Source organism: Sebastes fasciatus, chromosome 8 (genome assembly GCF_043250625.1).
Source record: "Sebastes fasciatus isolate fSebFas1 chromosome 8, fSebFas1.pri, whole genome shotgun sequence".
Taxonomy (NCBI): Eukaryota; Metazoa; Chordata; class Actinopteri; order Perciformes; family Sebastidae; genus Sebastes; species Sebastes fasciatus.
This window is the reverse complement of record NC_133802.1, coordinates 9,444,400-9,460,766: the sequence shown is the minus strand read 5'-3', so window position 1 is coordinate 9,460,766 and position 16,367 is coordinate 9,444,400. Positions and strand designations below refer to the sequence as shown.

The window sequence follows — 16,367 nt, the reverse complement described above, 5'->3', positions numbered from 1 at the left end:
GATAACTTCAGTTATATTTATTCATATATATATATATATATATATATATATATATATGACGTGAACATTTTCCTTGACCACATTAAACACACAAATGTTTCACAAACGAGAAACTAAAATAAACACAATGTCAATCGTTTAATCATAACAAGAACACGTCTTTACCACACAACACAAAACATGTATTTTAATAATTCATTCTGCACATATTATTATGTTGTTTTGTTCTGCTAAAAAGCGGCAACAAGTGACAACACGGAGGAAGAAACACGGGCATTGGTTTACATCCATCCCATCATCAGGAGAAATGTGGATGTGTCCCCCCACGTGTTAAAGGCTAGTGCCAGTGGTGGTCCCGGTTCTCCCACCTTGTGTTTTTTTTTTGTGGGTGGGGGGGTGAAAGAATTACTTCCAGGGCACATCAACTCGTTTCCTCATCACCCTAACCCCCCAGCACCTCTTATCCACATGCAGCCCTCCACAGGCTGCCAGCAGCCACACCACCAAGCACCAAGCACCAAGAGCCCGCAGGCTGAATGTGTTTGTGCAGAGAGAGAGAGAGAGAGAGAGAGAGAGAGAGGGGATGGGGGGTGGGGGAGTCTTCAATAATGCTGCTTTCAAGTGCTGCCCGTCTGCTCAAATTTTAAATCTATAGGGAAAAAAAATACTTTTGTCTGTGTATTTACGCACCATTGGAGATGACAGTTTAATGAAGATTAACAAAAGACACATATTTGTCTGCCTGTTGATTTATTCTAACTGAACCATGACAGTCTATATAGGCTGCTTATATGTTGATGTTTTGCTTATTAAATAAACAAAATGACTACTTTAGCTGCTTTCTGACCACTAAATTGAAAGAAAAAAAATCATGGATAACTTTCAGTTCTATTTATTCATATTTTTGTTTTGTAATCAATCGCTCCCTCATAATTGCGACATTTCCGACCGAACATGAAAGCATCAAAAAGGGCTTTTTTTTGGCGTGTTCAATAACAGAGGAGCGGGTAGAAAATGCCAGTTGTTCAGAGGAAATGCCTCCTAAACCACAAAGCTTACCTGTTGCTGCAGTGTGGTGAACATGCATATAAAACAAAAAACCTCTCTATCTTGTCCACATATTATGTGGACAAGATGGAGAGGTTTTATTTTCACAAGAGTTGAGTGTGAAAATACAAATGAGAGTTTGAGGACAGTCATCAACATCCCAACAGGTATTATTCTGATCTGCATCTGGTCGGGCTTTTGTTTTTATCTGTTTTTAAGTCTTAGTTCCGTTTAAATGAAAATAACTGGGAGGAAAAACTGGATCCATGAACTACTTTGAAACTTAATTTAGTCGAGTGCTGCTGGATATGTTTATAAAATCACATAGGTCCATGTTAAAAGACCAGGATGTTGTTTTTAGCTTTCGATTACATTTTAAAAAGTCAAGAAAGTTTTTTTGTCTTCAAGCAACAAACATTTATTTATTGAAAGCAGCCGAAGTGAAAATGGTAATAATTGAGCAACACATTGAACTTATAAGGAGAAAATAGGCAGTTTTTTCCTTCCAAAAGATTAATTGTTTGGTTACAAATACCTTTTAATAAAATTGTAATTAATAATAAGTGATGGTTTATTCATGTATAGTTAAAGGCAAATTCTTATGGCTCATTCATTATTTATTATTATTATAAGACAAGTAAAGAATCGATAAGAATGAAATCTTCAAACTGAAAACGTTCCTATTAATTAATGGGCTTATAGGTTAAAATGTTAAAATGATGCTTTCAAAAAAAGAATCCATCATTACACATTTAAATAAATTACATCCAAATATGAGACTTTATGCATTACTTGAAAATACACTAAACAGGAAAGATTCTCAGATATTTGATTAAACTGATGCAATTATTTCATTACATTTTGTAATAGAATTGTTATCAGTCTTTTATGCACACATTACACATAATAATTGCAAATCCAATAATCTCTGAAAACCAAATACATTTACACTCCTACAGCTCTGACATTATAAACTACTTATAAAGGCAAGTAGGCTAAATAAACTGTAATAAATTATGTTAAAAGAAAGAGATGAAAGCAGTTGTCTGACACACTTTGGTTAAGTTTTTACAGTAATGGTGATATGGTAGAGGAGGGAAAATCACACAGAATAAAACTTTATATCAGCCTAATAATACAATTCCTGTGAGTGCAAAACAGCTTCTTCTGTGTTCAGTCCAGTCTGTTTGCATAGAATGCTTTGTCTGCATTATTACAGTGGCATTGATAGATTTATATTGATAGACATACATGTGACCTGTGCATATCATGTTTTTTTAATGCTATGTGAAGAATGTAAAAATTAAGTTTTAGGAAATCCTCACTCTTTAGTTTGTCTGTCATCTAATGCAGTTGTTTTTGTTGTTTTTCCTGCAGCTTTTCTTGTGAGGATGCTGTGGAACAAACTGGACAAGGCTCTAGATGATAGAGATGGATGAGATGAAGCAATTTTCCCAGCAAAAAGAGGAAGACTTCTTTCATTATGCCATTGTTTGTTTATTTGGATTACAGTGTGGTTGGTGCAACCGCAGTCAGGTTGATTGCAGTTTGCGTTGGTGGTCTGTTATTTAGAGTTGTGGAGTGATTTTTAACTATCTTGTGAAACGCCACATAATGCCGTGGATTTCCCTCTCCGTCTCATCTCTCCAGACGGTCTAGAAAACCTCTCACGTGCAGAATGTGCACGCTGTGTAAACACAACAGCAGGGGCAACCTCCATGAGCAACCACTCCCCTGCATGTCTCTGCTATACCACACACCTAATCAGTCCTGATTAGATGCACTGTAAGGGATGAGCGAGCCAGCCTTTCAGAAGTTATGATGACAGGACAGAAGAAAGCGACGGGCTCCCTTAAATAAAGCCTTCATCAGGCAACTGAGCAGAAACATCTGTGTCTGTTTATGGTGGCTGTATAACAGTAGTCAGATCTCCGACTGTTCCTCTGGTGTCATCCCAATTCACCTCTCTTTCCTTTAACACCCTTTTGCTTCACACATCTTAACGCCATCAGCTTCATAATCACACACACTCAAGCTTCCATACAAATACACACACACATATCAAATTCTGGTGAGCCCCTCCATCTACGAAAAACCTAAGAGATCCAAAATCAGCATCAGTGAACACAATAGCAAATTAGAGAGAGGGACAATTTGTTCACATCTGGAGTGTATTTCCTTGCCACCAGAAATACCCAGCAATCCCTTATTTCAGGGTCTGGCGTGGTGGGAAATGACTGTGTGTGTGTTTTATGTGTTTTGTTTAAAACAGATGGGCGGTTTACATTAGCAGAGATGAGTGATAAACAGCTTAGAAAGGATGGAGGGAAACCTCTGGGACACAAACAGAGAGACACAGCCGTCCCCTTAATCCAGTGGCACAGACACAGCGCTGACGCCCGCTGTGGACATCCACGATTTTCTCGCTCAGTTAGTATTTCTTTAATTATAGTTGTGTAAGAATAGGTTATGTTATTCTAGTATGTGCGGGTGGGACGCATTTGATCCTGTTTGGTTCATGGGCTGAAAAGGCTCGAGAATCGTGGCTTTTGCCACCAGGATTTGTGGGTGTAATTACTCTTGTTATTGGGATTTTTGGTCATATTTAGGCATAATTCAGCCATAAATGTCCAGTGGCACAGCACAGCCAACATCCAAGTACATGAGGTTTGATTAAAATCCACACCATCTCACACCATAAAAATCAATATGTTCAAAACACAAATGTTACACAACATTTGCTAAGATGATGATGTTGGTTGATGACACAGTGGTGTTGCACTGAAAGATATAGCTTATGATCACGCCTCGCCTCCTGTACGTTATGATGTAACCTTTGAGCATCTGGTGTGTAGCCCAGAGTAGAAGGTTTGGAAGTCTATCTCAGCTGAGACCAACTTTTCTGGGGTATCACGTCGCAGACAGCTGGCACCAGTGGTCTGCAGCAGGTTGATAAGGTAGATGGGTGGAACATAGAGACAGTCAAGCTACACTTCCACGTCACGGCACACTGCTGCCAAAGGGGGATCCTGGCTGAAACCAAAACTAGAGTTCAAAACGGACATTTTGTCAACAGAGTTTTGTTAGTTTGGGCTAGTTTTCATCACCCCTGAATCTTAATACATCTATAGAACCAAAATGAGTTGTGTTGCTTTTTTGTGACTTTTATTTCAGGTCCAGTTTACCCAAACCCAAATAGGGGCTCTTTGCTGGAAGGAAAAATAAAATAAATAAATACAACTTTTGTTAGTTTGGGCTGTTTTCAGAACACCTAATTGTGAATAAATATTTAGAGCCAATTTAGGCTTAATCACTTTTTGTTGCTTTTACGTTACATTCAGGTTTTTATCTACGTCACTGAGGCACATCGCTGCCAGAGGGGATCCTTGCTGAGAGGAAACCAAAGAATAAAACCAAGCATTTTGTCAACAAAGTAATCAGAATCAGTCTTCACAGCTACATTTTGTTACCTATTTTGTTAGATTTGTGTTTGATTCCATTTGTATCCACTAAGGGGACTAAGGGACACTAAGCTTCCACAGTGGAATAACTAAACTAAAACTAAAAATAGGCATTTTGTTCATTTTGACTGGTTTTCAACACCTCTGAATCTAAATAAATCTTTAGAGCCCAAATGAGTTTTGTTACTTTTATGTTAGATTATCTTTTTTGTTGTCACTAAAAGAAACCTTGAAACCAAACAGGGGAACCGAGCTGAGAGGAAACTAAAAACAGGCATTTTGTCGACAGAGTTTTGTTACTTTTGACTAGCTTTCCTAACACCTCTAAATAAAATAAAACTTTCCAGCCGAAATGAGTTTTGTTACTTTTCTGTTAGCTTTATGTCAAGACAGAAAAACTTATATTAAATGCATTTTATTATACTGTTAACTTTTTGGGTAGATTTCTCAACATCTCAAATACATTTTAACTTTAGAGTGAGTGACTTTTTTCGTTAGCTTTATGTGATATTGAGCTTTACTTTCAAGAAAAATGTCTTTACTGCCCTTTATTTGTTTTTAAAGGCCTATTTGGAGATACTGCAGTTTGGGTGTTTTTAACATTAAATATATTTGGTCTTTGCACACTGAATCTGGGAGATTACACCACACACGCTAGTAGTCACAGCCTTCAAGCTGAATTGAAAGCCAGGTTGTCAGTAACAACACAGAAAGGTCAACAGGAGGCGGGTTGTTTGAGGTTGACTACCTTATTTCCCTCTTGTGAAAGGCCACAGGCAGAGTGTTAGGCCTGTTATTCTGCACCAGCAGCGAGTAAGGAGGAGGCAAAGGTTAAGACCGAGAGGGAGAAAAGGGGGGAAACGTGAGTGACATCTATGCATCTGTAGATGTTATAATGACATGCAGACGTCACCTACTTCCTCTGCAGCTTCTTAAAGTAACGTGTTTTTGTGTCAGAGGAACTTATAGGTTCAAAAAGGGAAATGAAATTGTTAGAACACAGAACAGTGAGTCAAAGCTACACTGAAAACTAGATGTACAATCTCATCCTGTATATTAACAAATGTGCATTGATTAATAAGATAATTTACTACCATTACCAGATCAGACTCTTTATAGATATCCGATAACACTGGGAATAATGCAGTAACGTATATGGTGTACATTTTCATGATAGTTGTTGTTATCCATGTCATTTGTTCACCTGAAGGAAGTCTCTCTCTCTTTCTCTCTCTCTCTCTCTCTGTCTTTTTCTCATACCCCAGGCGGTGAGTTGTGGTTCTTTGCATTGTTATCATTGCTGTCATCTCCAACAATGAAAAACAGTGTGTGTTCAGGGGATGGGGGAGGAGCAGACACAGAGAACGACACAGGAAAAGAGGGAAAGAACAGCCAGCTGTCGAGCATCAGAGAAAAGAAAAACGAGAGTGATTGAATACAAAGAGAGAATACGTTAGACTGGGTTGGCTGAACTGGAGGATGTGGACGGATTAAGTATCCTTCAAAGCAAAGGCCCAAGTAGAAAACATCTCAAACTGCTCATTGTGAAGAACTGGCAAAAAAAAGTCATGGATTTTGGTTTAAATACAAAAACAAAATTAAAACCTCTACAGCCCTTATTAAGTACCCTGTTTACTTTTACTTTTACTTTTTGTTAGATCGTGATAGTCTATTATCACTATTGAGCTGCATACATTCAGTTGATCTTGGAGGAATAACGAAAAACAAATTGTATGCAGATCATATCAGCTGTATCAGCCAACCTCTCGATAATGATCTCTTTAATGTGACATATTTAAGCAATTATCAATCCATTCAGTCGAACAAGGAAGGCTGGCACAGAGTCCACAGATTTAAATGAAAGTAACAAAAGTTTGAGACCGCACCCAGGCCACATGTTGCCATGCGGCACACTGGGTTTGGGCATGTTGAGCACACATGTGAGCATCTATAATGAAGAGCCTGTATAACGACAGAGCTCTGGGAAAAGGCTGCTCCTCATTCCTTTATCACTGGACATATAGCACTGATTGGCTCCATCTGATCTCCACCAGAGAATCCCGAGGCAAAGCAGGAAAGGTCCACATTGCAATTATTTTTCTTTGCAATGTGAACTTTGTGTGGCCACTTTGTTTGTCAGTCTGCAATAAGCACACTATAAGATATTTTGCTGAATCAGTGTTTGTGTTTTGTTTGCTATAAAGCTGTGATTTTCTTCCAGTCTTTGTGCTGACACCCATCATTATTCATTTCTAAAGTGCTTCAAGTCAGTGTTGTTCCTGCAACATTAGAGTCAACTATTCGTTTGGCACATTCGTTAGGCTTTGTACTGTCAAGTCCACTGAGTGAGTATTAATGTATATACAATGCTTTCAGTGCTTTAATGAAATGCTTTCAGATGTCAGGAACACTAACAATTATGTCAGGGGTGAAAAAAACGTTTCGTGTTCTCACATCCTCATTTGTAAGAGCAAAAAGAGTGTCAAGTTTACGATGGTTCCTGTGTCAGTTTGGATTGAAACATTACACTTTATCCACAAAATGACTCACATGATGCTCTTAGGATTGTAAATGATTGTCATTATTAATCGGTAGCGTCCTTCTAGTGACCTTATAATTTTGTATTTTTAATTTTCTACATAGTATTATTCAGAACGTTGCTGCAATATTTGCATTGTATCCCTATACTGTAAGATTATTAGCCTACAGTTTGCCCATTTTATTTATGGTTATTTACAGCTTCAATCAGTTTCTTACTATGAGCAATGGAGACCTACATGAACACATTTTTTTTTCTGCGAAAGTCACAACAGTTTTGGTTACTTCAATTTTGAGATTTCTGTATTGTGTTTTTGTCTGTGCTCTCACTGGTTTAAAGTGGGCGGGACTCAGTAAGAAAAAAGGTGATGTCACACATCTATTTGCACCAATCACAATGTGATGACAGCAGTGGGGTTGTTTGCTTTTATTAGCCTGGTTCCAGACACATCTCAGATTTGTTCAGTGGTTCAGAGGATCAACAACAAGTTAATAACGTGGACACAATGTCAGGCTAAATGAATAAAGACAAACAAAACGGCAATTCCGTCTGATCATCAGACTATGCATGATATGTATGTTGCCAGACCACTGTCAATCAAATCGTTTTGCTATTTTAGTGACTAATATTTAATGTAAAGACTTGACAACAGGTTTTCAGGGCTTTAAAGATCATTCTGTTTCTATTAGAGCCTATATACTAATATACAACAACATTCCTATAATAAATGTAGTTGCACTGTTTCTATATGCTGAATGAATAACACTGTAGAACATGAAGAGCGAGTGGAAAGCAGAAAGCTGAACAAACAAGTCACAACAATAATAATAATAATAATAATAGCTACTTTTTAGTGCTCAGGGTTTATTGATACAATATTTAATGTTTTAAGGGATGCAGTGTTGCCCACCTGCATGCTGCATACCGCACTCTTTAAATTTGAAGTGGATCCTTGAATCTTTTGTTCCTCAGGAGCTGCATCCATTGACCATTTAAAATGTCCATACACTAATTTGTTTTAGTCTGATATTCCTATTTTAAAATGGATAACATAATTTACTTACAATGATAGGCTGTAATTTATTTTATGGACTACTTGGATGCAAACATTTCAGACACTGTTGATATTGTGATTATTTGGTGTAAATATATTCATACTTGCCAGTGCAAAGTCAGTCGGCCTACTCCCTCTCTCACGGGGTTCATTTATAATTTTGCAACTATGTTAAGTTGCTGAATTATATGGTAAAAAATAATAGAAAGGCAAAAAAAAATGTTATACAACTACAGTATGTCTCAGTCCCTGCTTTTTTAATGTATCTTACCTTGCTCTTTTGTGCTGTACGTCTGTTTACCTGATTGTTTCTCTTCTTTAGTTGTTGCATGTTTTGTTTACTTTTGTGTTGTTTTTTTAGTTTAGTTTAGTTTAGTTTTTAGATAATCTTTTTTCTCACTTGATTTTATCTGCCTTGTTTTGTATATTTTCCTTGTGCTAAATAATGTAAAATTATTATTATTATTATTATAGTTATTAATAATAACAACAATAACAGTAATAATGATAATAATAGTAATAATAACAATAACAATAATGATGGTGATGATAATAATAACAATAACATTGATAATAATAATAATAGTAGTTATTACAATAACAATAATAATAATAATGATGGTGATGATAATAATAACAATAACATTGATAATAATAATAGTAGTTATTACAATAACAATAATAATAATAATGATGGTGATGATAATAATAACAATAATAACAATAATAATAATAATAGTAATAATGATAATAATAGTAATAATAATAACAATGACAATAATGCAGCTGATGATAATAACAACAATAATAATAATAATAACAATAAAAATAGTAAAACTGATAATAATAGTAGTAATAATAACAATGACAATAATGATGGTGATGATAATAATAACAATAATAATAATACAAAATAATGATAATAATAATAATAATAATAATAATAATAATAATAATAATAATAATAATAATATTTTGACGCGACTCTACCACCTCCGGTCCGCTAGGGGGCAGTAGACGCGTTTGTTGGGTTTGAAACTGAAATCCCAAAGAAGAAGCCGACTGAACGGTGCACCGGGGCATGCTGGGATATGAAATGAACCACAATGGCGGTTAAACAACAAGCATGTCATGTTGTGGCTCTGACGTGTTTACTTTTATCACTTCTGCTCCAAACCTGTCGGACTTTTGCCGAAGAACTGCAGTGGGACCAGAATGGCTACGTGTTGTACTGCCCGTGCATGGGTAATGAATGCGTTAACGTAGCTGATAACTGAGGCTGCTGCAGTCTGCTGTATGAAGACAGAGAAACTTCACTCATTCACTCATGAGAGTAGAGTTGTTTTTATCGGTCTAAATATGAACACAGACCATGTTGAACTCTGCTAGCAGCTAACTGAGTGGAGCTCAGGACAAACTGTGGGCTTGAGTCATGTTAACTTGGTGTAATAATAACTACAGCTGCTGTTAAGTGCCCAATGTTGTTATTGTTCAGGTCGCTTCGGGAACCAGGCAGATCACTTCCTTGGATCTCTGGCCTTTGCAAAGATGTTGAACCGAACCCTGGCAGTCCCTCCCTGGATAGTGTACCGACACCACACAGCCCCTTACACCAATGTGAGTACAGTCAGGGAGCTGTGAGCAACCTGTCACTGATTGCAACCACACTAATGTGATTATTTATAATGTAGTGAGTCATCAGTGTTGCAGCAGCCAAGTCACGTAAATCAGAAACAAATGAGAAAGAAGAATATAAACATCAAAATACTCATATTGAATAAAACTAAAAATTGAAAATAAGAATTGATCCCCGAGGGGAAATTCAATTGTTTCTCTCTTTACACAGTTACACACAGGCCCGAAATACACACACACATACATGCACAAACAGGACCTATATACATGCATTAATGGAGAGATGTCAGAGCGAGGGGGCTGCCCCTGACAGGCGCCCCGTTGGGGGTTTGGTCCCTTGCTCAAGGGCACCTCGACAGTGCCCAAGAGGCAAACTGGTCTCTCTCCAGCTACCAGTTCACACTCAGTACTTGGTCCATGTGGGGACTTGAATTGGCGACCCTCCGGTTCCCAAGCCAAGTCCTTCTGGACCCCTCAGAGACTAAAGGTAGGAACATAACATGGTAAATGGTAATTCATCTATATAGCGTCTTTATAGCGCTTTACACTACATATCAGCATTCACCCACACATTCATACACTGACGGCAGAGGCTGCTATACAAGGTTGCCCACTACTCATCTGGATCTAATCTAAATACTCATTCACACGCCGATGGTGGGAGCAATTTGGGTCTGGTCTTGACTCCTATCATGGGATATGTTCACCATTACAAATAATTTGAATATCACCAGCCTTATACCTTTGAAGCTGAATTGGACCGTGATGTTTTATTCTTTTATTTTCTGTTATATTCAGGTCCATGTTCCCTACAGTGAGTTCTTCCAGCTGGACGCCTTGTCTGCGTACCACCGTGTGGTCAGTTTGGAGGACTTCATGGAGAAGCTTGCTCCCAAATACTGGCCCTCAAAAGAAAGGAAAGCCTACTGCTTTGAGACTGCTGCGCAGCGGAGTGCAGACAAGAAATCCTGCCCAATGAAGGTGAGAGCCCCGTGGAGTAGAGTATTTGATGGATGAGTGTCAGGCAGCCACAATGAACTATGATTATCTGACTATATTGGTTGCTGCTTTTCAGATTGTATACTTAATGTATCATTTCTCTTTCCTGACAGATTTTAAATAGTAAGTGAAAGTAAAGAAGCATAAAATGAGCTTTATTTGAAAGCAGATGCAATAGAGACACATTGGTGACGGTGAAATGCTGCCCTCTGGTGGCCGTAGACCCAAGCGCTTAACTGTGATGCTACTGTTAACAGTGTTCATTGCTCTGATTATGGACGGATGGTTCTGATTTATTTTCAGGATGGGAACCCATTTGGTCCATTCTGGGACTACGTCGGTGTGGAATTTGACACGTCTGTCTTGTTTGGTGGTATTTCTTTTAGTGCCCACCACCAACATCAGTGGATGAAGAAGTGAGTACATGTTTGAGCACCCCCCACTGTACTGTAGAGACATTTAGGATTATCAAAGGTGACATAAAACATAAAAGAATACGTCTTCATAAGGAGTATTGCTGGCCTTAAACTAAATGATTGATGAAGTTTCTGAGGTTTTCAATTTCCATCGATTTATTAATGACAGTTGGTGCCTCCTCTGAAGTTGTTAAAGGGATAGTTTTGATTTTTTTTCAGTGGGGTTGAGTAAGGTATTTATCCATATTATATAGTGTATCCATATTATATATACTATATTGTATTACCTACAGTAGATGGAGTTTGGAGAAACAGACAGGAGTACCAGCACAGGAGCAAAGCTATGTACTGCTGTGGATGGGGGGCAGCAGCTAAACGCATTTTAGCCACCTAGAAAAATCTATATCAGTTTAAGTGTACGCTGTATTTAGAATATTTTCACCGCTTTACCTCGCCGTCAGACAGCCCTTTCTGACGGGGAAATGAGGCAGTTATCTATGCTCTCTTCAGAGCCACCAGACTCCTTTGACAAAAACAGTAATTTTACCTCAAAGAACACGGGAGCTGCTGGTTTGTCAGAAAGGGCTATCTGACGGCAAGGTAAAGCGGTGAAAATATTCGAAGCATAGGGTACACTTGAACTGATATTGATTTTTTTAGGTGTCTAAAATGTGTTTTGCTGCCGCCCCCGTCCACAGCAGTACATTGCTTTGCTCCCGTGCTGGAACTCCTGTCTGTTTCTCCATCTACTGTAGGTATTACACTGACTATGGAGAAGTACCTCCTTCAACCCCACTTCAAAAACATCTGAACCATCCCTTTTAACAGGCAGATTCTCCTCATGTCTCCCATGTTTGAATAGGTTCCCTCCCTCTGAGCACCCTGTCCTGGCACTGCCCGGAGCTCCTGCCCAGTTCCCAGTGACAGAGGAGCACGTTGGCCTGCAGCGCTACGTGGTGTGGTCGGACAAGATGGTAAAGGAGGGAGAAAACCACATCGCTGCCCTGCTGCCCAGGCCATACGTTGGCATTCACTTGAGGATTGGCATTGACTGGGTGAGATATTCGTCACAACTTATGAGCTAGGGTTTGGACCACATAAGGGTTGTCTTCTCTCTGTTTTTCAGTTTCACATTCACTCATATGCTCACATACAGACAATCACATACCTGTTCACACATAGATATCGTAGATCACAAAATTCTACCTATAAAGGCGCTTACCACTTGTTTAGTAATATGTACTTCATAAAGTGAAGCATGCATTATGGTAATTGTGAAAATGTACCTTTATCAAATCTTTATCTTTCCTTATCAATCTTTATGCTTGCGGTTGAAAATTTGTGGTCAATGCCTACTTAAAAGAAGATCTTTTAAAGGTCTATGTCTTTTTATTGTCAACAAATCCAATGAAGAAATCGAAACCAACAATGTGTTAGTCCATGTCTCAATCCTTGATATGACTTCCCTACCTTTGTCTGTAGCTCTCAGCTCCGAGCTCAATGGTTCCTACTGAAGACGTAAATCTTTAAAAGCACCTCACACAAATATTTATACAGTTTCATTTTTAGGAAAGTCATTTCCTGAAACAGCTGGTCACTGTAGTTTTTATCTAATGTTACTCAAACAGGAGGAAATGGTCCATTTGTTTGGGACTATTTTCAGTGGCGGATTAATCCACATTTGATGCTCTAGTGAGTATTAGTGGCAGCAGGACGGTGTATGTAGGATTGAGTCAAAATAAACTACAGTGTGTGTGTTCATGGTGATGAGGAGCATATCACCCAGTGTAACCGTGAGGCTCATGATGGGTTTTAATGGAGCTCTATGGCTCAGAGGAAGAAGAGATATCAGTTTCTGATACACAAACCATATTTGTTAGTAGGATAATGTATTTTTATTCTTTCATGGGATTTGTTGACAATAAGAAAATGATCACCATTTATCCTTTAAGTCACAATTCAGAGCCATGGTAGCTCCGTTAGAGAGCTCCTTCAGCGACAGGCTGCTCCACCCGAAGCGTGTGAAGGAGCGCTATCGCAGGTCCTTCCTTCCTGCAGCTGTCAGACTTCACAACCAGCACTGCTCCCAGTAGACCACATACACACCAAAAACTGACAATAGCTGCACTTTACTGTACACCAACTGTGAAATATATTCAGGTGGAATTTAATTTCACACTTGTGCAATTTTGTTAATAATCAATACTGTTTATATTGTTCCTATTTTTATATTTCCTTCTATCTAAATTGTTCATATTTTGTTTCACTTTTGTTTTGCTTATTTTTTTTTTACCGTGTTGTATCTTGCTTTTTGTTTTTACTGATGCTTCTTGTTTTTTGCTCTATCCCCTTTGCTGCTGTACACTGCAAATTTGCAGTGTACAGAAGAGGTTTGGGAAGCACTGATCAAGTCACATTTAAGTCTTTCTGTTTATCCACCCTCACAGCAAAATGCCTGCAAAATGCTGCAGAGTGGCGAAACAGGACCTCACTTCATGGCCTCTCCTCAGTGTGTTGGCTACAACCGCCAGACCTCCTTGCCTCTCACCATGGACATGTGCCTTCCTGACCTGGCAGAGATCCGCAGGGCTGTCAAGCTGTGGGTGAAGAAGACCTCTGCCCGCTCTGTCTACATCGCCACTGACTCAGAATCCCACAGCAAGGAAATTGAAAAGCTCTTCAAGGGCAAGGTGGGTTTGTAAAGCCTCTGTGATGCATTCAGGAGTGCGTCATAAATAACTTCTGCTCTACATTCGGCACGATTTGTTTCTGTCATGTGTGACCTTAAATGCAACCTGAACTGACATGGGCTGAGCTACATTTTCACTGGCTTGCCTGTAGCACATTTGCTGCAATCCAGCCCTTAATGGTAAACATGCCTTAATCCATAAATCACAATCTAGCCGTTCATGTAACCTATATGTAATTTGCCTTAAATGAAAATTTTACTTGAAAGTGTTTTTCACACCAAGCATTTTTAGAATTGTCAAGAATTGAGAAATACTCTCACTTGGTTACTGTTCCAGTTTTGTATTCCCTCCACCTAGTTGTTTATATGTGTATTTTATTCTGGCCTTTCAGGTGAAAGTGGTGAGTCTTCAGCCGGACTCGGCCCAAACGGACCTGTACATCTTAGGCCGAGCCGACCACTTCATCGGCAACTGCGTCTCCTCCTTTTCCGCCTTTGTGAAGAGAGAGCGAGACGTCCGTGGCCTTCCATCCTCCTTTTTTGGCATGGACAAGCCTGGGAAATTAAATGACAAAGACGAATTCTGAGCACAAGGGGTCACGTGGTCGTCCCCTGGATATGCTAATGCTGGAGGACTGTCATGAGGAGACAATGGAAGCATGTGGAAGGCAGACACATATTTGTATGTGACGTGACGGTTCATGAAGGCCGGTCCTATTTTAGAATGGGTTTTAATCTGTGAGAAAGGGCTTATAAAATATGATGCAGCAGGTCAGTAGTGTAATGTCAGAGAAATGCTATGACATGGACACTGCTGCTACCAACACTTTATTTTTGTCTGTTCCCTGCTTGAAAATCCAGTATTTGTATATTCCCGCTCAAGATTTGGCTTCTACCTGTATGTGTTCACTATACTGAAGCCAGTTTTCCTTTGCACCAGGGAAAAACTCCCTAACATTTCCTTTAACTACTGCCATAGTATGTAGCTGCAACCATGTTTTGCAATTCAGACATGTTAGCAGGACCTCTGGTGACCTCAATGAACCCCGTAAAAGACTACAGTGCCAGCGATCCTGTTCTCCCTCTACCTCTTTCTCTCCCCGCCTTTCCATCCCTCCATGTCTTTTCCAGCTTGCTCTTTTACTTTCCTCTCTGCCCTCCATTCCAAGGAGAGCACAGTAACTGATCCTCCTGTACATACTAATTATAGGGAGGAAAAAGGAGACAAGTCTTTCCACCTCTCAATTTACCCAGGACCAAAAAACTGATGAAATGTACTGAATGTTGTGGAGACAATATTGTTATTCAGAGAATGTGAACAAATGTTTTGGGGGGAGACAAATGAGTTGATTTGCACAGGTTGAATTGAATAAATGCAAGTGGGGGATGTGTAGCAAGCTAATTGTGTGAAAGCAGTGAATGCAATAATTTTGAAGTTTTCTATAATGTTTTTCACCAATAAAGTGATGCACACTATTTTTTTTTAAAGAACCAGCAGCCTCAGTGTGTTTACCTCCCTCACTGGCAGCTTAGCTGTGAGTGCAGTTGGATCAGCTGATATACTAAACTATGTTGGGACTAGCTTGTTGAGACTTGGTTGCCAGATAAGCCATGATACCTTGCATTTGTGTTTCTTCATAATGCATGTATTTAGGTTTGCCACCTTGTTATTCACAGCTGAAGTCTGTTTGCGATTGCTTGCTTAACTGTAACATATATGCTCACCCAGAATCACACTAATTATATGAGTTAACGGGTTTCCACACGTACCTCTTTGGGGGGGATACAGGGCGTGAATCTGGCAACTCTGTAACCGGGACTAGTGATGGGAATTCTGGCTCTTTTTAGTGAGCCAGATCATTTGGCTCAGTTCACCAAGAAGAGCCGGCTCTTTCGGCTCCCAAACGGCTCTTCGTTTTACCACTTCTGCCTTTTATGATTCAGCCAAATTTAGCGCTGTTTTGACCTATGATTAGTATGTGTGCACATATATCACTTAAATTATTCAATATAAGTATACTCAACCTTATAATTTCCAGAATATCATAACTTTACATGCTGCTTCATTTCCGACTGTCACTCATCTTGTCTGCTATTCGCGCACCGCATTCCTCTCTCTCTCTCTCTTCCTCTTCCTCCTGCTCTGTACCTGTAGACCGTCAGCGTGCCGTGCATCCCCGCCCCTCCCTGCTTGATGGTCTGTCATCACCTAACGTCATTAACACTAGTGATGGCAAGCTGAAGCTTCATGAAGCTTTCCAGCAAATTGGTTCGGATAAGGGTTCATTTCTCGAGGCTTCACGTGCACACGAAACCACCTGTTGGTCAAAGAGTGTAAAACAGGCAGATATGATCTCAACCATGTGATCTGTGATATACTGTATGTTGCGCCAGTAAAGGCTGTTGGGAATGACTATAAACAATGAAAAAAATATATATGTATTACCATGTAATCCATTTATATCTATATAATATATAATATAATGTCTATTTTCTAGTAAGTATATTATGAGTATATAAAATACAT

At 39.1% G+C, this 16,367-nt stretch overlaps 1 protein-coding gene across 1 annotated transcript; it reads left to right on the top strand.

Annotated features, from left to right (window-relative positions):
- Positions 1 to 9,172: 9,172 nt before the first annotated feature.
- Positions 9,173 to 15,328, top strand: pofut1 (protein O-fucosyltransferase 1). The gene is made up of 7 exons (XM_074643213.1): positions 9,173 to 9,346; positions 9,597 to 9,718; positions 10,535 to 10,717; positions 11,039 to 11,151; positions 12,014 to 12,206; positions 13,599 to 13,841; positions 14,233 to 15,328. Exons 1-7 carry the CDS (start codon positions 9,208 to 9,210, stop codon positions 14,425 to 14,427), a joined length of 1,188 nt encoding a protein of 395 aa, XP_074499314.1. The 5' UTR covers positions 9,173 to 9,207; the 3' UTR covers positions 14,428 to 15,328.
- The last annotated feature ends 1,039 nt before the right edge of the window (positions 15,329 to 16,367 follow it).